General features: G+C 42.5%; 1 protein-coding gene across 1 annotated transcript in view; it reads right to left on the minus strand.

The window, feature by feature from the left end:
• Positions 1 to 22,990, minus strand: part of UNC80 (unc-80 homolog, NALCN channel complex subunit) — a 124,882-nt gene that overhangs the window by 83,950 nt on the left and 17,942 nt on the right. The window contains exons 8-21 of the mRNA XM_030951955.1: positions 22,559 to 22,820; positions 17,819 to 17,953; positions 16,966 to 17,188; positions 14,996 to 15,136; positions 13,451 to 13,719; positions 12,474 to 12,827; positions 11,563 to 11,709; positions 9,608 to 9,755; positions 8,106 to 8,254; positions 5,464 to 5,630; positions 4,661 to 4,762; positions 2,490 to 2,698; positions 1,872 to 1,978; positions 1,292 to 1,391 (exon numbers count right to left, since the gene is read on the minus strand). Of these exons, the coding sequence (XP_030807815.1) occupies positions 1,292 to 1,391; positions 1,872 to 1,978; positions 2,490 to 2,698; positions 4,661 to 4,762; positions 5,464 to 5,630; positions 8,106 to 8,254; positions 9,608 to 9,755; positions 11,563 to 11,709; positions 12,474 to 12,827; positions 13,451 to 13,719; positions 14,996 to 15,136; positions 16,966 to 17,188; positions 17,819 to 17,953; positions 22,559 to 22,820 (2,513 nt within the window). The remainder of the gene's footprint in view (positions 1 to 1,291; positions 1,392 to 1,871; positions 1,979 to 2,489; positions 2,699 to 4,660; positions 4,763 to 5,463; positions 5,631 to 8,105; positions 8,255 to 9,607; positions 9,756 to 11,562; positions 11,710 to 12,473; positions 12,828 to 13,450; positions 13,720 to 14,995; positions 15,137 to 16,965; positions 17,189 to 17,818; positions 17,954 to 22,558; positions 22,821 to 22,990) is intronic.

The following is a 22,990-nucleotide window of genomic DNA, read 5'->3' on the forward strand; positions in this document are numbered from 1 at the left end:
AGTATTTCACACCTACTTCAGCACAAAGCAGGGGATGAAGAAACTAATTTCTTCCATTGCTGGGGAATGCTACCAGACTATAACAAGGTGCTGAATTGATGCATTCTCACAAAGGAACAATACTTTTCATCTAGGAGCTAACTGAAAGGCACCGCCATTCACCAGTGGCAGATAATGACCAGTTTACAGTGACAAGATATGCTTATATTTTGCAATTATCACTTGTCTTAAAAATGCCTTAAATGCATTACGCTGCAGCCTGAGACAGGTGATGGCAAAATACACACAATGCAATGTCAAAGTGTAATGTCAGAAGAAAATCAAACATAATGCCAGAAAATGTAGCATATTCTAAAACTACAGAAATCATGCTAAAAAATAAAATTGACTCCTTTTTGCGTGTTTTTGGGAATCCAGTTGTGTTGCCTTAAAAAAAAGTAACAGAACTTCAAGAGACAAGGTTATCCCCCTTGACAAGAAGGATGTGCTTTGAGCTGACAACATGAGCAAGTCAATGACTGCATGATATCTTAAAACAGATTATACCATGACCTTGTATTATTCATAAAAGCACTTTTCAGACATTGCTGACTTTGAAAATACATAACAATTAAATACATTTCTGTGGAACAGAAAAGGAGTGTTTTTATTCTTATGTTGTGTGCTAAGAAAAAGGGACAGCATCCCTAACGAATGGTATGCAGAGACTAGACATGCAAACACAGAAGAAAAGAGATAATTACAACAAGGTTTGTGTAGGGTTTTCCATTTCTGTGCTGATATTTGCTAAAACTGTCAAATAGTTACAAATTGAAAAAACAAAACTAAACAAAAAAACGGATGGAATTGTTGTATTGGACAACGGAAGAGTTACACACCTAATTTTGAACTGAATAAGTGCTTTGAAGCAAGTATTAATTTTTCAAGTGTATTGACCAAATTTGATTTGATTTTAAAAGCCCAAATGTTGTATTGTATAATTTATTTGGATAGTCTGATTTTTTCTAGAAAAAAAAAAATTTACCACAGCTTTTTTCTAAATCAAAACAAAAGCAAGAAGGAAGGGAAAGAAAACAGTTACAAAGACTAAAAAATTGGAGAAGGCTACAATGGAGACAAAAACCATGGAGAAAGCAGGAAAAAAGGGAAAGGGGTAAAATACAGAAAGAAATATATTTTTTAAAAATGATAAAAAGAAAGCAAAAAGGAGACGAGAACCCTGATTTCTAACCATCTTTTTCTTCTGTGTGATGGAGCTTGGATGGGTGTCTTCGGCAGGTGCGCCATTTACCAAGACGCTTGAAGAAATTCTCCTCTTCATCTCGCCCGTTGTCCAGGCCTCCTCCTGGCCCCCCTCCTTCTGACAGCTTCACTGCGCTGGTAAACTTCACCTGTGCAGGGACAGAGGGGCTGGTCAGCCTGGGGAGCTTGGTTAGACACTCATTGGTTGGACACAAACATCTACAGAGGGGCTGTGAGGGTCACCAGAGTAACACAGCTGGGTGTGGGCACGGATTTACATACGCTGAAGCACTTCATCTTTTAAGCTTTCTGCTTAAAGGATTGGTCTTTCTTGAGAGGCTGTGGAAGGACAAAGAAGGAAGGAGAAGTGTGACCAAAAATTAAAGCTTCAGTGTGTTGACAGAGCCTGCACTTTCCTCTGAGTGCACCAGAGCAATCTAAGTTTGACCTAGTCTTCACCTTGAGGTACAGAAGTCCAGTGTCAAATTCCCATGCCTCTTCTCTGGAGAGTTCTCTGACAGTCTTGTTAGCTGCAAAGTCCATATTGAATAAAAATGTTCCCATGTGCAGCTAAAACCAGCCAGATCCTGCCATTTTAAGCTCTCTGTAATCCAGCCTGACACATTTACCTTGGAGCTCTGCCTGATGAAGGAGAGACGGTCGACAGAGCTGATATCCAGGAGATCTTCCACTCCATCAGCCAGGCCAGAGAGGGACGAACGCTTCAGCCAGTTCCCTGTCACAGAATGAGCCACTCAGTACAAATCTAAGCACTCTTCCTAGGATAATCTATTACTCCACAGTGGCCACACTAAGGCATGGGAAAATGAGAGACAAGCATAAAGCAACATTTTCATGTAACATGTATTAACTACCATGCAAGGCCAGGTCCTGGGATTGGTAACGGATATATTCTCTGTCAAACAAATGTTAATTTGGAATATTTCTCTTCCACAGACAGGAACAGTGCCTGTGAGATTACAGTACCAGCCTACTACATTGGAGAAAAAGTTTCACTAATCTATTTTGACAAAAATATCCCCTGATATCTTTGGCAAATTGCTTACATTTCCCTTTGCCTCACTTCCACATCTGCAAAATGGAGCGAGCAGCAAATCACAGCTTCTTTTGGGAGAACATACAGACAATAAGGAACTGTGCTGCAGGATTTCTTAAGCCAGCTATGTCTAGCTGAGTTTCTCTGCACATGCAATAGGTGTATAGAATAGAAAGAGACATACATTTACCTATGGGAAGTTTGAGTTTCTTTCGGAGGGAGATTCGTCGGGAGCGAGAGCGGGAGCGCCTGTCTGTGGTGGTTCCAGAGTGAGCCGTGGTGCACTCGGATGTGTCCTGCTCAGACTGACTACTGGTGTCACTGGCTGCACTTTGTGACTTAAACATCTTCCTCCAGAAGTCCTTGCGTCCCAGATTGGCCCCTTGGATTTGCTCATCACTGGAACAGAAGGGATGCAAAGCATGAACTGCATTACAGTGAAGTTTGGATGCTCAGGGAAACCTCATTTCTGCAGCCCCCTTCTAACCTCTCTATTGCTTGAGGTTGTTTCATTTTGAATTCCAAATATACTGCTCGTAGTGGGACATAAGCTTGACAACACACTCAATGCTGTTCAGGACACAAAATAACCACCTTTTCTGCCCTTAGGCACTTGCCCACTGTGGCAGAACATCATCCCCCCTCTACCACAGACAGCTTATCTGCTCTGTCCATCAGACACATGGTACACACAGGTGAGATAACCCAGGCCAGACAGATGCCCAAAAGGGAGTTAACTCTGGTTATTATCAGAGCCCCAGCTGACAATGAACATCCCTGACCTTGAGAGTGAGATGTAAAGAGATAAGCGAGCAATCATTAACTGAGAGACACTTTACAGCCATAAAAGCTACACAAATTGTCATGGAGGCAGAAGTCTCCTACACACTCCCTGGAAACCTGTAGGGCTCCTTCCCCAAGCTTGGATGCATCTTGGTGGGTACTTCTCCAAAATTGAGAGCAAAAGATTTTTTATGTATGCCCCACCAGAAACTGATGGTAAGATACACTGAATCCAAATTTAAACTATTTCTTCTCTAGCTGTCATATAGGTACCTTATTATTTTAGTGCACCAATTGTTCATCTACTAGTCGTTTCTTTGGTTTATCCTGTGTGGTAAGTAATCTGTTAAAGTCTTATGACAGTTAAACTTGTGTCCATTAAACAAATAATGCATTTTGTAATAGACCTAATTGGCTGTTATTAAGAACCTGAGGAGTGAGAGCAATCTGGGGTGCAGGCTGCCCCTAAAAAGAGGTACTGCCAGAAATCTGAGTCAAAGGCAGGAATTGTTTACGCTCTCCTGTCCATTCATAACATCCATTGAACAGGTCATTCCAATTTTTAGTTTCTACACATGAAACCACCTTCTTTATGTCACAATGAACTACACTTATAAGACCACATTAGTAATTTCTACAAGCATTTGTACCAGAAACCTTTAGGACATGATGACAGCCATTTGTGAACCTGCTCATCTAGAACTGGAATTGGGACAACATTTTTTACGATATTTTTGAGATGTCCCATAGCTATGGCAGGGCTCAGAGAGGAACAATTTGCTACAATTCTGCAGAGCAGTAAAAGGCTTTGTGTTATCCTTGCTGTCTCAGCAACAGTGAGACACTGCAGCCTCAATTAAGGCAGGAGAAGGCGTGATGTAGAGCTCTGGGCCCTTGTGCAAGCAATGTCTTCATGCAGTGCATCTCAAAGCTCTTTAACAAGACAGACACATTCAGAAGAGTTAAATGGCTTGCCCAAAAATTACTTAGGGGCCAGTGGCCATGTGTATAATTTTCTAAAATTCTTAAAAGAGTATTGTCTAATTTTAATTCAATAGTAAATGGCAGAATTCTTTGGACATAGATTTCAGTTGTACAATGCCAACAGCAGGTTGATTCCCTGAGCTGAAAAGGGAACTACAGCAATCTTCAGAGCCCCAGGGCAGGTCAGGAATGGACAGGCTCTCACAGAAGCATTAACGAGTCTTAGCAACAACTTGGAAGCTGAAAATTAATAAACACATCACCTGGGAGTACAAACAAAGCTTGGAGAACAGCTGTGGTTAAATCTCTGAGGAATTAACATGCTATGGTAGCATGGTAGACAATACTGACACATCTCCTGCACTGTCATTTGCAAACCTCTGTTGTTTCCCTACCAAAACCAGGATGGGTGCAGTTTGCAGCACTGAAAACAGGCATTACCCAGTTGGTTGCAGAAGCTCCTATGTAGCCACTCAACAGTTTGTTGTTCCACCCAAACAGGTAAGTCTGCTGTCCTGCCCATTTGCCCCAACCCCAGGAGGGAGCTGCTGGCACGAACACATTGAACAATTCAATATTTACATATTTACTTACTGCTCTGGAGTCTGCATGGGGCGGCTTGAGACGTAACTCCGGCACTCATCAGGGGCAGCTGAGGCCTGCCCTTTGTCAATGATGACACTTCCTGCCTCAGATCTACGCAAGAGAAGATAAAGATAAGATCTACACAAGATAAGACAAGATAAATCATCAGCCAAAGCCCATCTCATGCTCATCACATAGAACTGCATATGGAAACCTGCAAAGTAGCTTTAGAGCGGTATCCTCTCCTTAGCAACTCACATATTATTCTCAAAAAAAGGCATCAGCTCCCAGTAGCAAAGCCAAGGTTTTCAGGACTTTTTCAGCTCTCTCAATCCTTCTTCCCAACATTTTAATAAGACAAATTCCTCAAAGCACCAGAGGAAATGTCTTTCTGATAAAGAAGCACGTCCATATTAGATTTCTTCTGGGACTTGTTTTGCATACCGGGGTTTGCCTGTCAGAAAAACAGGTACACATCCCAAAGGATCTGCATATTAAAAAGTACATCCACTGAGTGTTTAGAGAGTGACACTATGCCTCTTAGTTCTCTTAACCTCTCCTTATCCCAGTGTTTTCCTGTTCTCCTATGCCTCTTATATGAGACTGACAATGATTTTCTCTGCAAATTTGTTGCACTCTCAGATCATTAAATTTTAAAGGAGGCTGCTGCCACAGCAAAAGTCTGTACATCAAGAACTGACATGCTATAAATATAAAACAATCCCCTGGGACTTCCTATATTTGTGTTTGGCACAGATAGCCATAGAGTCATATGCAAGTCAGACATTTACCTTCTACCTCCTGATACCCACCTTTTGCTCCCAGAAGGTTTTGGCTCTTGCTCTGTTTCCTCTGTCCTTTTTCCTGGTATTAACTTTTCAGCACTGTCCAAGAGGGCACTGAGTGCCACTCTCCTAAAAACATTCCCATGAGCTTCCTTGATAAACTGCACCAGCTGTCGGATATCACAGTACAAGCCCTGAGCAGCAAAACACCATGGAAAAAAACAAAACAAATTCAGTCTGCAGTTTCTAAAGAAGCAGTGAGAGTCAGTACTTTCTGAGGTACTTCACCAAGCCATTGCTTCTCTTCTGGCTCTTATGTGATCTACTCTTCAGGTGTATGGTTTGTGGTTTTTGGCTGGAAATTCATAGTGCACTCAGAAGAACATTTTCTGCATTGGGATACTGCAGATGGAGAGGTATCAGAGGCTAAAAGGAAATCTGTGAAATGAGGGAGCTACAAACTTAAAGTTTGCTTTATACCATTCACCTAGACCACAAACTTAAAAGGCACAAAATACCTCAGGTGTATGTGAGAGGATGTAGAGGGCAAACAACTGCATGTTTTTATCAGAACTAGTGGGTATCTTGGGATTTTTTTTTCATTATTTTAGAGCTTCACATCACATTAAGAGAGAGGAATGACTCACTCATTTCCCAACCTCCCTCCTACACTCAAGGCCCTTTTTAGTTCTGAACGTTCATACGCATCTGTGATGTGCAAATCACCTCTGTATCTGAGGGCAAGGGGATGGAGGGCACAGTTTTACAGGGCTTGATTTTGATCTGTGAGCTTTCCTGAAAGACCTTGGATTATTCTGAAAATTCTCAGCAAAGAACAAAGGAGAACAACCAAAAAAACCCAAAACCCAACATGCTTATAATTGCACCTGTATCCTGATTAAGTTTTTTTTTAAAGTAAGATACAGGCCACAAGATTGACTTTAAGCAATGACAAAACAACAACAAATCTGTACACATGCTCTACATGCTGTATTCTCCATACAGGCACAATTAACAGTGTTACCCTTAGGGATAAGTTTCACCTTTCACACTAAAATAGGCTCTAGAAAGAAACATGATTTGTAAGAAAAATTTACGCTTGGTGCTCCTAATCTAGGTCCAATAATGGGGCATGTTTTTCTGTATGCCACCAAATAATCTATTATGACAAACATTCCAAAGGAGAAATAGCCATAAGAACTAGAGGATTTGGACATAGGTAGAGTACAATGCTGGTTTAAGGCATTAATGTGCTTTTGCTACAAGGCATTAATGTGGTTTTCCTTCTCCTACTCCCTTCACCTCACAGAGCACTACTGCCCCTTTAGCTGGACTTCAGTGTCTTTACAGTTCTGCTTTAATGATGGAATACAAGAATATTTCCTGTGTGCTCCCATGAAAAATCCTAATTTTTGATAATAAAGCAGGTGGCCTGAGACAAACTGCTAGAGTATACCAGTCTGGGAGAAGAGCACTCATGTCATCCAGTCTACTGACTGCTCTGGGAAGACAGCACATACATAGCAAAAAGCAACACTTTCCTCCTTGTGTTCAGTAAATGGAATGTTTGTCTAAACCTTGGGAAGATAACCAAGTTGCTGTTCAGTAATTCACATAGTCTGGCACCAGAGGGCCACATGGTTAACCAAGTGAACTGCCTCTGACTTTGCTGAAAGGTGATTCATTGCAGCTATGGTCTTAAAAGCATAGAATAACTGAGGTTGGAAATGACCACTGAGATCCTTGAATCCAACCACTAACACAGCACCGTCAAGTCCACCAAAAAACCACATCCCTGCTTCCACATTCACATTCATATCTTTTAAATCCCTTCAGGGATAGTGATTTTGATGCCTCTGGTTTTAGCTTTTATATTTTTCATTTTAGAGGAAGGTGAGCTCTCTTCACAGAGTGGCTAGACAAAACAATTCCTTCTGTAGCGGGGGACCAAGGGCAAATGATGCAAATCTCAGGCCCAAGAGCATAAACAATGTGGACTGAAAAGAGAAAAACAAGCAGGATAGGACTCCATAACCTAAAGTTGTAACTGGACAATTAACTCCAATGTGCAAATGAACCAGAACTTATAAAAGTGAGAGGCCCTGTGACCAGCTGTCCATTTGTGACCATTCTGGGTTCATCTTGGGTGCAGCCCTGGCTGGGCTCTTGTGCTGCCCACGGTGGATCCACTGAAACCTTTTAATAAATCCCTGCTTTATTCTTTAACTCTGCCCAGCCTCTGCTCTAGGTCAGCCTTTACAAGGCATCAATTCCACCACTTCCCTGAGCAGCCTGTTAAAATACCTGACCTCCCATTTCAGTGAAGAAATTTTTTCCTGATATCTAATGTAAACCTCCTCTGATGCACCTTGAGACCATTTCCTTTTTCCTGTCACTTTTACCTGTGATAAGAGACTGACCCACACCTTGATACAACCTGTCAGGAAGCTGTAGAGAGCAAGAAGCTCTCCCCTGAGCCTCCTTTTCTCCAGCTAAGCAACTCTGTTTCCCCCAGCTGTTCTTTGTAAGAGATGTGCTCCAGACTCTTTCCCAGCCACCTTTACATTTTTTAGGGAAAAAACTTCTGAGTGTCCCCAGATTCTGAGATGCCACTTCACTAGTGCCCAGTACAGGGAGAGAATCACTTTAACTTGGTATCAAGGGCTTACCAGGTTTTCTGGGCTGTGGAGCTCGTGCGTGGTGGATGCACAGCGAGTGATCAATGACTTGAACATGGCACTCACAATAATACCTTCCACACTCTGGGCTGTAGACTTGTTGTCCACTGTGGTGAAGTTATTCCCAAATCCAGCCTTATCTGTAAAATTCAAGTGTAAGCAAGCCATCTTGTTGGGAACAGTTTAAAAGAGAGGGCTTAAAGACACATTTAAAGGGATTATGATTCTGATATACGAGACAAGTTCCCACCTAATATCCTATGCTCAGTTCTCTCAGTCCCACCCCACAAGAAATATAGCAGAAACAAAGGGTAAAATGAATGATAAATATGGAAGTATTTCCCAGAAATAGATGTATTATGAAAAAGGATTGAAAATATCAGGACAACTCTAGCTTTGCACCATCCACACCTCTCATATAAAGAAGTGCAGAATAAGTCTTAAAATTTGAACAATAACTTCAGTTTTTCTAGTTACCATTCTAAGGGATAAGAGGTGTTTGATTAAGCAGCAAAGTGACAACACCCATGAAACAAAAATCTTCTGAACTATAGGAATGCTTTTCTTGGAAGGTGCACAACAACACCAAGTTTTCAGAAAGACTCAAAAAATAATTACATATTTACATGAATTACAAAAAATATCCCATTTTCCTGATTTGAGAGAAAATACTCTCAAGAGCTGCATAAGCTGTCATGTTTCAAAGAATAAGCCAGTCAATAATTGATGAATACTTAGGGAAATGTCACATGGGACTCTTCCTCATGAAATCTGGCTCTATAACGTTCTTTGATGCTTTCTCTGGAATTCCTGGCATCAAAGACAGGCTAATAAATTAGTCAGACTCTGAGTGTTTCAGAGGAGCTATTCCTACTCTATAAACAACCACTCTTAAATGTTGTTTCATGCAGTGACCAAGCATAAATGTTTGATTGTTCTAATACAGAACATAATTTTCCTAATTTAAAAAAAAATCCTCAAACCCCCCTATGTACACACATGCAGATGTAACCACAGGCATATGCATCTGTGTGTCCATATTCTCATTCATTCGAGCAGCTCTTGCTGCTTACTGTGCTGCCTTCTAAGCTCTGAGGGTTTTAAAGCTCAATTATACCTCCATTCAGAATAAACTGTGTATTAAACTGGCCATTCCACCTGGTGCCTTGTCATGTCATGAAGCAGAAAACCTCCTGCCCGAGGCACGGTTTAATGAAAATCTCTTCTGTGAAGAGCCATGAAGAAGAGACAGGATGAATCAAAGGGAGCCCTTCAATTTCAGGCGCACTGTGTGCTACAAGATCTTGAGGCAAGGTCACTGGGTGGTCAGATCCAAAGAGGTCCAACTCCCTTGACCCCCACTGCCTAAGGATTCAGTTCATATATTGTGAGAACAGCAAATCACATTTTGTAGTTTGTGAAGGACACGAATGTGGTTTCTTTCTGATGGCACAGTTTAAGACACACAAGTGACTGATGCCAGGAGTACTTACTATCAGTGACTGGCTCCATGCAGAACCCCAGTAAAGCATGCAGGAAATCCACCACATTATTGAGAGAATCCTTGTTCACGTAATCTCTCACGGTCTGCCGGAATTGCATCTTGTCCAGTTTGTACAGCTTGGTCAGGCAGTTCTGGGCCTGCAACAGTGCCCATAAAATCATATCACATCAAAGTACATGCTCAAGTTTTGCTAGCAAGAGCAAGGTAATTTTGCACTTAGCTGTCTCTGAATGGTCCCATAACAGGACAGGTTCACCTCTGGAGCCAACAAGAAATTCAGCACCAAAGAGAGTTTGAGGTGGTGATAAAGCCACTACTAGCTGTATCTCCTGTCCTCTCTTCCTGTGCCCAACCGCAAAGTAAAATCTCACTGGATGTAAATGAACTGGGAATGCACCACCTCTGTCAGTGCTCAGTGCCTTGGTGGAACAGGTTTTTAACCTCAGGCATCTGATTTTCACCCTCCAGCTGAGACCCAACCTATTGAATGCCCCTATACCCAATTTACATCATACAGAACACTAACTTTTTACTTAAAAACTGTAATTGTCAACTTCTTATCACAAAACTAGCCATCCTACTGGGACCCCATGAAGCCTGGAGTTAAATGAATCTAAAATATCATCTCTACAGGAAACATGAACTCTCCTGTTTTCTACAATAGGGTGCTTAACTTTCCAGTAAACTCAGACATGATCGTCCACACAGTCAACACAGATGCTGCATGCAAAGCAGTTTGGCCAGACAAACACACAGAAAATGCAGCAGACTTACACATGTAGAGAAATGTTTTCCTCAATTCAATGGGCCTGATAAGAATCTTGGTTCCAAGAGACTTATTTATTTATACTTGATGTTATGCATAGGTCTAAATAGCTCAGCTCCAACGGAAAAATCTAACTGACATGGTGATGAATATGGAACCTGTTCAACCAGTGCTCTGTGCAGAGCCTTTCTACTGCTACCACTGGGACTCTCTCACCCCATCTTGTCCAACTGTGTGCACTCCTGCAGCACCTGGAAATCTAGCTAACACAAGAACACTGCAAGGACACAGAGCAGCCAATCCATCTCTGAGAAATCAACCTCAGAGCCCAGAACCTAATTATAGCTCTGTTGGCACAGCTCAAGCTAACCAAAGCCATGGAGAAGAATGTGGTTCACACCACATGGGATTAGTAAACTTTCATTATAGTCATGGAAAATGCCCCCTTCTGCAAGCACACAAGGTGAGGAAGAGGCACACACTGAGAAGGCCTTTGAAAGGCTCCCATTTAACAGGGAGCTGGACTGATCTCAAGGAGACAAACTCTTCTGGATTAAAGCTGATGTCTGGGCTACATTCTGGGCACTTTCCAATCTCCTAACTGGGGCAGAACTAAAAAATGTTAGAAATCAACAGTGATAACCCACCATATCCATCAAAAGGGCACAAGTGAGTCTTTTACTTCCTTGCAGAACAACAGAACAAGTACAGTGCAAATACAGTGCACTCCAACCATCAGGAGCTGATGGAGCAGCCCAGCAGCAACCAGTCGTAATCACCACTAGCAAAAGTGGGCGTACTTACACCTCAGACTTTTGGATTACACAGGCAACCCAAGATAGCTGCACCTCTTGTAAGTAGCATACTCTTTTGGGGTACTGTCCTGTGAAAAACTACTAACACCAGCTCACACATGGAATTTGCTCCCATGCATTGTCCCAACCCATCTACTGGGGTGGCCAGAAGCACCCTGGGCCCCAGGAGTGCCCTTAGAAAGCCCCAGGGACCGGAAGGCAACGCTACAGCTGAAAATCTGCTACGGCTGGGCTGCAACACAGTCTGTGAGCTGGGGCAAAAAGCAACACATTTACTGTCAATACAGGGAAAGCTACAGAGGGGGCAGGCAGCCATCTCAGCAGTACAAGGGGGGACACTTTAATGAGCTTTAATTCTCTTACATTCTCCCGAAATACCTGGAGTCTCAGGCGGTCTCCAGAGAGCCCTCGGTGTCCTTCTCCACAACCATAGGCACAGCCCAAGGACTTCACAATTTTGATCAGCATTGTGAGTGCCAGCCTATGGGTGCTGATAGATGGGCCTTCATCCTGAGGGTCACAGAGGGAAAGACAGTGGGTAACCCTGGCACAACCACTGGCATTTTGCTAGCATTTTATTTTTGACAAACTGCTTTCCATTTCTCATCTCAGACACTCCATTACTGAGTTGTTATTCTTGAAGTGTTTACTCCAATTATTTTTCAAGTTTAGAGACCAGCTCCCTCCTTTTCAGCTCCCATCAAAAAGTTATGCTATAAATGTGAAGTCCCTACATGCTGCTATGCACACCATTCAGAACTTACTTCAAAAAATCAACCCTGAAAAACAGAGAGTTGGCTTGGCTGAGTAGAAAACCAAACACCTTTTTAAAATGTCTTAGATATTATGATCCTATAAGTTGCAGCTTCAGAGGTCAGCAATATAGCATAGCTTTCTTGTCCAATTCTCATAGCAATACTGAAAAATTTAAGACTTCTAGTAATCAAATAAAAAAGAAACTACGCTCACACACTGGGTTCCGTTTTTCCTTTACAAGCTATGAATAATAAACCTGAAAAAAAAACATTGTCATTGAGGGTTGCAAACACTTTGTCAAGATATTGAAAATGTCCGTGCCAGGCTCACAAACTCCATTTTTGACAGCTGCTTCTCTGCAGTAGTTACAGTGCTTGAATTGCTAATCAGGTTTCCTCAGCAGAACCCCAAGTGAGCACCAGATCAAAACAGAAGGGCAGCTCCATACACATGCATACTCAATCTTAGCAGACATTAAAGTACATTTGGAATTGTATAAAGAGAGAAGAAAGACAAACCTTTTCTTGTTTTTTGTCATTCTTCTCATACGGCCCTCCTCCTCCTCCACCACCTCCACCACCTCCATCACCTCCTCCACCTCCTCCTTCTTCTTCTCCATCTCCAGCTCCACTAATTGGAGGTGGCCCAAAGCCACAGGCTGAACCACAAGCAGCCCCTTTAAGCTGGAAGGATCCTTCACTTGGTCTCTTTTCAGGGGCCTCGTTTTCTTTGTTCTCACTCTTCCTGCGAACTTTCTCCACACAGGGCACCACACCAAGCTGCAGCAAGCATTCCACAATGTTCAGTGCCACGTCACAAATCCGGGAACTGATGTCGTGGTTCAGAACCAAGTAAACAGCCTTCAGCACCACCTGAGGGATACAAAACATCATATTTAAAGCCAGAATTATTTCCTCTCCCAATAATATTTAGAAATTCTAGATTCCAGAGAGTCATTAGAGCGGGCACAGTACAAAGTCTGAACAAATAATACACAACCCTAAATACCAAAAGCCTACAACTTGGATGTCAGACAAGAAACCACAGGCTGGGCACAGTCAGGCTGAAAAGGAAACCATGAGATAACATCTGTGAGCCTGAGAACACTGCTTCAGTGCACCAAGAGCTGGCAAATCATTGAGGGGAAAGCAGAAAAAGTGAGGTTTAAGGTGCTTGAAGAAAGGTGCTACTCAGTCTTACACTATTTTATAGGGGATTTGGTGCATGCCCCAGGAACACAGCCATTACGTAATACCACTCAAGATCTGATGTGTGCATTCCACATGCACATGCGCTCCTTGCAAGGAGTAACAGGAGTTGCAGTTTCTCAGAGGAGACTTTTAGGATAGGCACAAATGTATCTGACTGACCTTTATGTACTGCTGAGAGAAGTCATATAAAGAGGTGGAGGAAAAGCCCATCAAACCCCTGATCTCAATGGAACAGCTACATTGACAGAAGAGGGACCTGGTTTTCCTCGTTCCTTGCCAATTACCGAGAGATCCAGCATGCCATTCTTGTGGACAAAGCTGTTGGTTCCATCAATGTGATCCGTATCCTCCAAGCAGCTGTAATTGATGCAGGAGTCTGTCAGGCTCCGCGGGAGGTTGGCACATGCCAGTGGCTCGTGGGGCATCTCTGGGATGGGCACCTGGTTGCAAAGCTTCCTCATGTGCTCGCTGAAGAAATCGGCGTAGCCCACGTTGAACGAGGCCAGGGTGGTGTTGAAGGTGGCCACAGTGATGGTGGAGATCTGGGATCGCACTGCAGGGAGGAAAACAGCTACCTGAAAATAGATTTCCATCTCTCTAGCTACACAATAGAAGATTAGGGCTGAGCTTGCCTAAAGGAAGCAGCTCCTAAAGTGGTTTGTAATGCCAAAAGAAATCACAAGCTCCTAATTCCTATCATGTGCACAAGGAGCAAAGGTAAACTCATTTCTTCTTTTAACACAGTGCAAATTAGAACAACCCCAAGCTTGTTCTAGCAGTTCAGTTGTCTGGCAGCTCAAGCTGATGTTAAATGGGCAGTCAAGTAGATCAGGCAACTCAGACATTCTAAATCTAATCCAAAAGGATTTTTCTCCCTGCATTAATCCAGTGCCTCATCTTAAAAGCAGCAGTTTGCCCCGGCAAGGCAAAGAGAAAGAACTCTACAGCTGAAAGGCACCAGGGGTGAAGGTAGCAGAACCACAGCACAAATCTGAAACAGCTTTCCAAGTCACATCAATCTGGAAAATTTCATCACACCAGTTGAAGAAAACAGTACCTGTGACAGTCTAAACCATCTCCACAATGCATAGCTGTCTGATGAGAAAGGCACTGCAGCCTTAAGCTCTCAGTGTTCAGAGACAGGAACTTTGAATTGCTCAGGTTAGCAAGCTGGCTTTAAGAGCAAATTTTTATCAAGGATGCCTCATATTTTTAAAACTCATACTGATTTCCAGGCCTCAGTGCTCATAACTTCCCACACCTAGTGCTTTGTAAGTAGGTTTATATACCCTCTAGTGTAGAAAGACACCCATAGGGTTGTTCAGACTGCCAGACAGTAGAGTAACAGGGCTAGAGAATAACAAAGAATCTCTTCCTATGGCTATTAAATATAAATATATTCTAAGTAATGAACTAATGACATCTAATACATTTAATAAGCAATGACTCAGTGATGGACTGGTTCTATTATGTACATAGCAACTCACCAGAGTGGCAATCACATTTCCTGACAGCTTGTGCAGTTGAGCTACCTGCCATTAAAGATAGCAATACCAAGTTTCTGTTCACACTTTTGTGTTGTGGTAAGGCAAAAAACCTCAAACCATGCCTTCTCCCTGCTGATAGCCACCAATTGTTTTAACAACTGCTCCAGATAAACATGAACTGTTTGAAACCTTTTTCTTCATAGTTTATAAAACCCCTCAAGAGATACAGAAACAAAAATGGAAAAACCAATTAGTCACACACATGTAGGAACAGTACGTCTCCCTTTCACTTTTTGGGGTTGATATTTCAGTGAAACACCTGTCCTGATGTGTTAAATTTACCTTCTTTGACTGTGTTGTCTCCATGGCTGTTGGAGGGGTCTGGCAGTTCAGAGACCAGCGTGTGATGGGAGTGCGAGTGCCGGGCGCTCAGCCCCTCCATCTCCGTGGCTGTGTCAGAGCTTCCCCTCCTGGTAAACTTCCCTAGAGAGACAACAAGAAATGCAGATTTTGTTTAGCTACATGACAGGTGGCTGGAGACAGCAGCTGAGGTTAAAAGTTAAAGGATTGGAGTCTGTAAAAATGAAGGTTTTTCATCACACTGTGAAGCAGAACCAAAGATTATGGTGGGGTTCCTTATGCGGGTTCACTGACAGAGAGACAAAATGGTCCAAACTCTCTGAAAGGCTCTTCCCCCACAACACATACTGGTTTAGCTGACACCTGCATTCTTAACCAACAGCACCTTCAAAAGAAAATAAGACTGGTCAGCACTCCACCCTTGGGGGCATGCTACAGCAATTTAGTTCTCCTCCTCTTTCCCCCCAAAAATAAGTATACTATTTTAGAGTGCTAAGGCAAACTAAATTCTTCAGGAAGACAAAAAAACCCCACTGTTTAGTGAACTTAGACATTTGAAGTAACAAATTTTTAGGTTCAAACACTGTACCTCTCCAATATCAAGACAGTATAAGCGTCATTGAGAAAATAGCCTATTTATATTCTATCCAATATGCACTTCAGGAAAACTGTGAACAGAACTTTTCAGCATACTAATGACATTGTTAATGATACTAATGACACTGCTGCTAACAATTGTCATGCTGTTGTAATAATTGTCATAATGATACTGCTGCCTCTTCAAAGATTTCTCTTTTAAAGAAGGGAATGTGAAAATTCTTTGGATCTATTTGAAGATGCAATGCTTGTGTAGTGCTTACTACCACACAGGAACAGTGATATTCAAGTGGAACAGAGATCACTACAGCTCCCAGAGTAGCTATTATTCCAGCAAAGAAGTTTTCAGAGAAAAGTGAATTGAAATATAAGTTGTTCAAGGCCTGCTGTGAGCAGTTATGTCACTTACATATTTTATGAAAAATCATTTTGCCAGGATTTTTTCTCCTGAGAAGCTGAGAAGCCTCAGAGGAAAAGAAAAACAATAATTACCTGCCACTGTGGAATGCAACAGGTGCATCTTTGATTGGTCTCATGTGGTTGTTTTTAATTAATGACCAATCACAGGTCCAGCTCTGTCAGGACGCTGAGCAGTCACAAGATTTTATTATCATTCCATTCTTTGCTAGCCTTCTGATGAAATCCTTTTCTCTCTATTCTTTAGTATAGTTTATCATTTTCTTTTAATATATCATAAAATAATAAATCAGCCTTCTGAAACATGGAGTCAAGATTCTCATCTCTTCCCTCATCCTGGGGACCCTTGTGAACCCCAGCACACAGTTACCAACAGATGCGTAATGCAAACATTTATGCCCTGGTAGCTTCCCACTCTCAGGAATGCAATCGCCTCCCTTTCCTACACTTCTTCACTGCTTCCCTTCGAGGCACTGAAAATGCCAAAGCTTAGCACAAGTTACAATGCTATGCTCAGGTTATCACTGGTCACAATGACTGGTCACAGTGGTTATTTGCCACTCATCCACACAGTCCATTTTTACTTTCAAAGGCCTCTGAAGCTGTAAATAACCTATTGGGTCACATCCTTTCACCAAGCTCTGTTATCCTAGTGAAAATACACGCAGTGTACTCACGCTTTAGCATTCTGCCCAGTCTTTTCACAGATACTTCCTTGCTCTTCCATCTGCTCAAATATCCTTGAGCCTCTGGTTCTCATAGCCTTCAATTCCACTCAACAACAGTCTTGGAATTAAGAGGTTTTTTTTAAATTCAGCAAACAGAACCGGGAACAGAGGGTGACAAAAGGACTGGATGAAGGAACAGCCCCTGCTGTTCTCCCAGTGTGTCATGACAGAAGTGACACAGAGTCTGGGGCAGACACAGCGATACCTCACCTAAGATGGTGGTTGGCCACCCTCCCCTCTCCATGCCACGCCGGTCCTCTCCAATTCCAGAGAAGCTGCCGAAGGAGAAAGTGCTGCGAGTGGGGGAGACATCCAGGTGATCCTCGTGGAGCAGGAAGGGCACCCCCATCCGCCGCTGCCGCTTCTTGCCGGCGTGGTGGAATGGAATCGAGCCCTTGCGCTCGCGCTCCCTGTCCTCTTTGCGGCTCTTGAACTGCAGCAAAAGGACCAGACACAGGAGCAGTTAAGAAGCTTTGAGGTATGGAAAACAGTCACTTGAGGGAAAAAGATAACACAGATATATTTCCCCAAGTCTAACTTTGCACTCTGAGCATTTTATCCTGGCCATTTCCCATGGCAGAGTCTAATTGCATGCTGGGGTCCTGTGAGCATTTGCAGGATTTCAGCCTTGCCCGAGGCTAGGATGGATGCCCTTGGATAATTTTATGGCATTCTTCGACCTTGAGCATGGAATGGATGGTTGGAAACCCAGAGGTAAGATAAGGTAAAAAAAGCAGAACTCACTGAATTAGCTGGAACTACAGCAAGCACTGGCACTTAAAATTCAGCACTGCCTGAGTAGCCTCCTCTCATGCAGTTCCATCAGGACAATTACTTGAATAAAGACTTCAGTATTACGTTTGGGATGTGCATATAAAAACCAATGTAAAAACATGCAGAACCAACTCCAATGAAAAGGGATGATGATCTCACATATGGCATGAATATACATTCCAAGCAGACCCCATGAATACATAGTCCAAGCAGACCTTCAGCAGCTACTTAGGAAGACACTGGGGTATTTAATCATAGGTAAATTAAAACGCAGTTTTCTTTCACTCACCTTTTTGAAGATATTCATTCCCAGGTCTGTGGAGAGATCTGGAACTGCTGGTCTACGCAAGTTGGTCAGTGAAACCTTGGAAAATGCCTCTGTGCTTAGTGACTTTTCTTCCTCATTACATTTTATTGTAAGATCCTGCAGCTCCCAAAAGAAGACAAGCACAAGGAGAAATAGAGGATAACCAGCTCTGAAAAAGGAGCTACTTCCTAGAACTATCACAGGAGCACTGTAGAAGAAAAAGACCTCCAATTCATTACACAAAAACATTTACACATTTAAAGAAAAATCAATGAACAAAATTTAGAAACTTCCATAATTATTTACTTTGTCTAACCTTTCAGTCACCAAAGGGAAAAAAGTACAGCACACTGTGGGGAAAGCCTCAGGCACTGCTGTCAGCCTGGCCTGGTGGCATGGAAGAACATGCTTGATTGTGATCCCAGGTAAGACTCTAAGTAACTGATGATGTCCTTGAGATCTTGGTTTACGTACATGAGCAATCATAATGGTTACCCTTTGCAAAGTGCTTCATTTAAGATCCATGCCCTTAATAACATCCACTTTTAAATACATATTTTGGGACTAAACTGCAAGTAAGTAACACTGTCCCTTCAAGAAACTTAATTTTCAGAAAACTTATTTACTCAAAGAAATCTAAGACTTCTCAATCAGTAAATATCTTTCGCTTGTAATAACAGAGCTCCCTGTCCATTGTTTTTCATATGAAACTTCCCCCTTTCCTATATCACAGAACATCCCACAACAGCAAAAACCATGAGGCTCGCTCACCCCAGCTTCAGTAGTGCTCACTCAACTCACCTCTGCATCAAACAACACATGCCACACCTGCCTGCTGCAAAGATAGAAATTGGCACAAACTCAGCTTCCAGCCATCTGCTCTCAATAAAGATCTAATGCCAATCTTCCATGAGTGTTTGTGCAGCTGACCTGACCAAACTCCCTCAGGGTAATTTGCTCCTGCCTAAATATCAGCTTGTTTCCAACTGAATGCTCTTTTTCTTTCCTGTCCCACCAGAAATATTCAGCAGAAAAAGCAGGTCATGTTAAAACACCTTTTTGCTTTCAATGCAGAGATAGCCATATGTCAGGGATAGACGAAGCGACCACTGTGACAGGTTTAGATTCTGCCTAGCCAGACTGCAAATTGCAGAGCCAGCTTCTGCAGCACACAAGTGTGCAGTTTTATGCCCAACAAGGTCCAGAAAAACTTGGTGAAGCCTTTGCAGCTGAAGCCTAACACCAGTTACAGTGTTTGCAACACCAAATATTGGGGGTTCACACATTTTTCAGAGACTTTTCAGACTAATCAGAAACTACACTTGAATCCTCTCTCTTAATTTTATCAGCACAAGAATGTAGGAGATGCACAGCAGCAAGTCTCCTCCTCACCACTGTTTGTAGTACAAAGGTATGCCTATCTACCACTTTGCATATTTGATTAAAGAGTCAGAGGAGTCAGATGTCAAATCCAATACACAGTAAACCAGGATTCAACACCAGCCACTCTCAACAGTGAGGCCAGCAAATACTCCATATAGCTTTTTTCTTAGCCTTTATAGCTCTCTGGCCTCTTCTGGCTATAAAACATTGTGTGAAATTATTTTGGATTAAGTATCTTTGTCCATTGGTTACTAAGTTAGTGTTTAGTAGGTGGTTTATGATCACCAAAAGACAAAGTAGGGCCTACTGAGACACAAACCATGCAAACACACAGACACAGTCCCAGCTTCGAAATCTACTCTGGGTAGGTATCAAGCAAACAACACCAGAGAAGTAAATTACAGAATTACTTCAAATCTACAGTGTGGTATACAGTGCATTTTAATGAATCAATCCTGTTGAACAGTGATTAAACACATGGCTATTCTGTGCAGTAGACTACATGGATTTATGATAAGCATGAGATGGATAAAGCAGCAAAATAGTTTGGGTTTGGAGGCTGCTCCTCTAGATTTTGTTGTTCCTATTGTCTTTCTCCTGCGTGACTGTATGTGTACCAGCTCATTAGTACTTCTCTCAGCTCTCAGGATATCACACTTGAGACTCTTAGCATTCCATCAGCACTGCAGAGAGCACTACAGCTGCATTGGTGCTAGGATTAATGTAAGTTTTGTCTCTTCCCCCTGCAAAGGAAGTGCAAGACTGGAGCCTTCAAACGTTCACAAGCTGCTACACATCCTACACCTGCCCTAATAGTGAATTCACTGCATTCAAGTGCCACACAGGTTTCCTTTATCACAGGATCACACAGGGTTGGAAGAGACCTTCAAGATCATCGAGTCCAACCTGTTCCCTGACACCTCCACTGAACCATGGCACCCAGTGCCACATCCAGTTCTTTCTATTGCAGAACATTTGAAACAATGTTGATCTGCCACAAAAATCTACTACTCCATGATGTGATTTGCAGGCAGATGTGTTTTCCTTTACTCACTTTTTGCCTGCCACTTTATATCTTTCCTGCTGAAACACAGAGTGCCAATGTTTTTGAGAAGTTACTGATCAACTTTGAGTAGAAACGATGACACTGTGTAAGGAATTTCAGGTCTAGACTGAAAAAACAGGCTTTAAGCATAACCCTGTGTCAGACAAGCTTGAGAAGGCTCAGCATACAACCCCTTGTGTTCACAGAAAGGGCAAATCTTAGCTTTTGGGAGGTGGCATCCTCTGCTCTAGCAGAGAACTAGCAGAGATCCTTGTTTGACGAGATTTATGTAAGAACAGCAGTAAAGTTCCTACAGTAGGTTACTTCTGTGTGTTGCACAGGTTTCAGTCCTCAAAGTTGTAAAGAAGGGGGTGTGAATTGAAAGTTTTGCTGCCTGGAAGACCATTTCACTTCCTCCATCACAGCTGTTGTGCTTAACAAACTGGAACCCTGGAATAGGATTCTATTTTAAAGAAGTATGGCAAAAATACACTGGACTGACACAGAGGTCACCAAAAGCACTCAAACTCAGCCTTGGAGAGAAGCATGCCCTGGACAGAGTCCTAATGTTAGCAGCCACAATGTACCCAGTGGAATTGCCAAATGGATTTAACAGAACAATATTAGAGAAGAGCAATGGAATCTTCTGCAAGTGAAACAGCCTAGAAAAGCAAGACAGCTGTGAAAGGAAGAAAGTGTTTTACAGCATAAAGAGAAGAACCAGGGCAACACTAGTGCAGCCAGTGCCCATGGAAGACAATCTCATCCACACTGCCTCTGCAAACCACGGCCTGCACTCCCTGTTGCACTGGGAGCTAAACTTGCAAATAAACAAAACAACCAGGTTGCAATGAGCCACAGCAAAGGAGCAGTACATGCATGGAAACAGTGAAACACATCAACAGCAATGTATTTCAATTCTCCCTCCAGGAGAGGATATTAAAGAGGGTTTTTTGTACACACACAGCAATCTATAAAGTCTCCACACACAGGTAGATTAAGATTGAAGAGTAATTCTTATTACCTGGCCTTAATGAAGCTATATCAAGTTTTTACAGGGATGAAACATATTATGGACATTACACTGAAGTACAACACAATTTAAACAGTACTGCTGCTGCTGAGCCCTTGGAACCACAAGTAACCAGCAGCTCTCACAATAATGCTAAGAATGTCTATAAAGTCCTGAGATCTAAAACAAACAGTAGCAATATTTACATGGTTTTTGCTTGTCTTCTAGATTTTGAGCATCTGGGGTCTACTGGAGAAAAGCTATTTCACCTTTCTTCCAGTCAAAATCTGCCAGAGCCCAAAAGTAGCAATTTTAGGAAAAACACCAAGAATTCCAATATTTCCAACACAAAAAGGACATTTGATAGGAAAATGAACAGATATTTTTTTCAAGTGTGTCATAAAATCAGAGGGCAAAAGTAGAATATCTGCTAAATTTTTGTAAGGCAGCCCCATCAACTAAGTAAATCAGCATTTGCTGCACATGACAGGAAAAGAGGGCAAAACCTAAAAGCAGCACAAATCCACAAGGAGATTAACTGAAACTGCAACAACATTCCTTTTTTTTTTAATCTCTGGAACAGGTAAACAACACAAAAAAAAAAAAATTAAGCTCAAACACAAAGATATTTACTGCACCAAAGACAGGAAGACAGTGTTCATTGTCCAAAAAACAAGAAGCAAGACTTGACACCTATTAGAACAGTTTCTCAACTAAGACTCTTTTGGCAAATATAAAAGTTATGTAATAACAGTGGAAGAAGTAACAGCATGGAGAGCTTTTGGTCACTGCCACTGTTTGTCAAGCCTAATTCAATATTTTGGCACAAGAGTTTGTCCGAAGTGTGCAGTCCTGTATCAAATGCAGTTCCTTTTCTCTCATTTGAGGGAGTACACCAGGGAAGCTCAGTGGGTCCTGACCATTACACTGTAATGCAAAGGCATTGGTAACCATTGATTCTGACAACTGCATTAGCACATTCTCACATTAAAAGGAATTCTCACATTAAAAACTAAGGTTACACCAGTTCATCCCAGATTAATTATTCCAAATCAACACTCCAGCTTTCAGCAGTCACCAGCTCTGACCCTCTGCATCAGATTCTGCCTTCAAAGCACTCAATGTTCTCAGGGTGTCTTTCTGAACCAATGCAGGTATCTGACTGTAAGACTGATCTTGAAGTGAGTCCATACCAAAGCTGTGCCCATCACTACCTCTTCAGCAACCACTCCACAGCATCACCACAACAGCAATTATTTTCTTAGTGACCGCAACCGCTCACCTGGGTTTTGTGGGTGTTCACCAGAGAGGGTGCAGCAGCCACCATGGAGCTGCTGCGAGGCCTTGGCAGAGGGGTAACCTCAGGCTCAGGGGGCTTCTCAGGTTTCTCCTGCAGCATGTGCCTCAGCCTCTGCAGGTAGTACATGAGTGACCACTGCGTGCCCTCCTCGGACCAGTGGGGCTGCAGCAGGCAGCGGAGCACAGCCACATCGAAGTAGGTGGCGTAGCGAGACTTCTGGCATGGGGGAATCACCAAGGACACCCTGCTCCAAAAAAAGGAGAGTAGAAATGTCAGCCCTCAGATTCCTTAGGCCTTCTTAGATACTCAGCTCTCTGCATGAAGTCCTTTGGGGTTAAGGTGCCTAACTGAGGAAAGCATTATTGAAGGCACCTAAGTGGATATTTGGCCTTCAGATGCCCAGAGGACTGCAGT

Source organism: Camarhynchus parvulus, chromosome 7, assembly GCF_901933205.1.
Source record: "Camarhynchus parvulus chromosome 7, STF_HiC, whole genome shotgun sequence".
In the NCBI taxonomy this organism is placed as follows: Eukaryota; Metazoa; Chordata; class Aves; order Passeriformes; family Thraupidae; genus Camarhynchus; species Camarhynchus parvulus.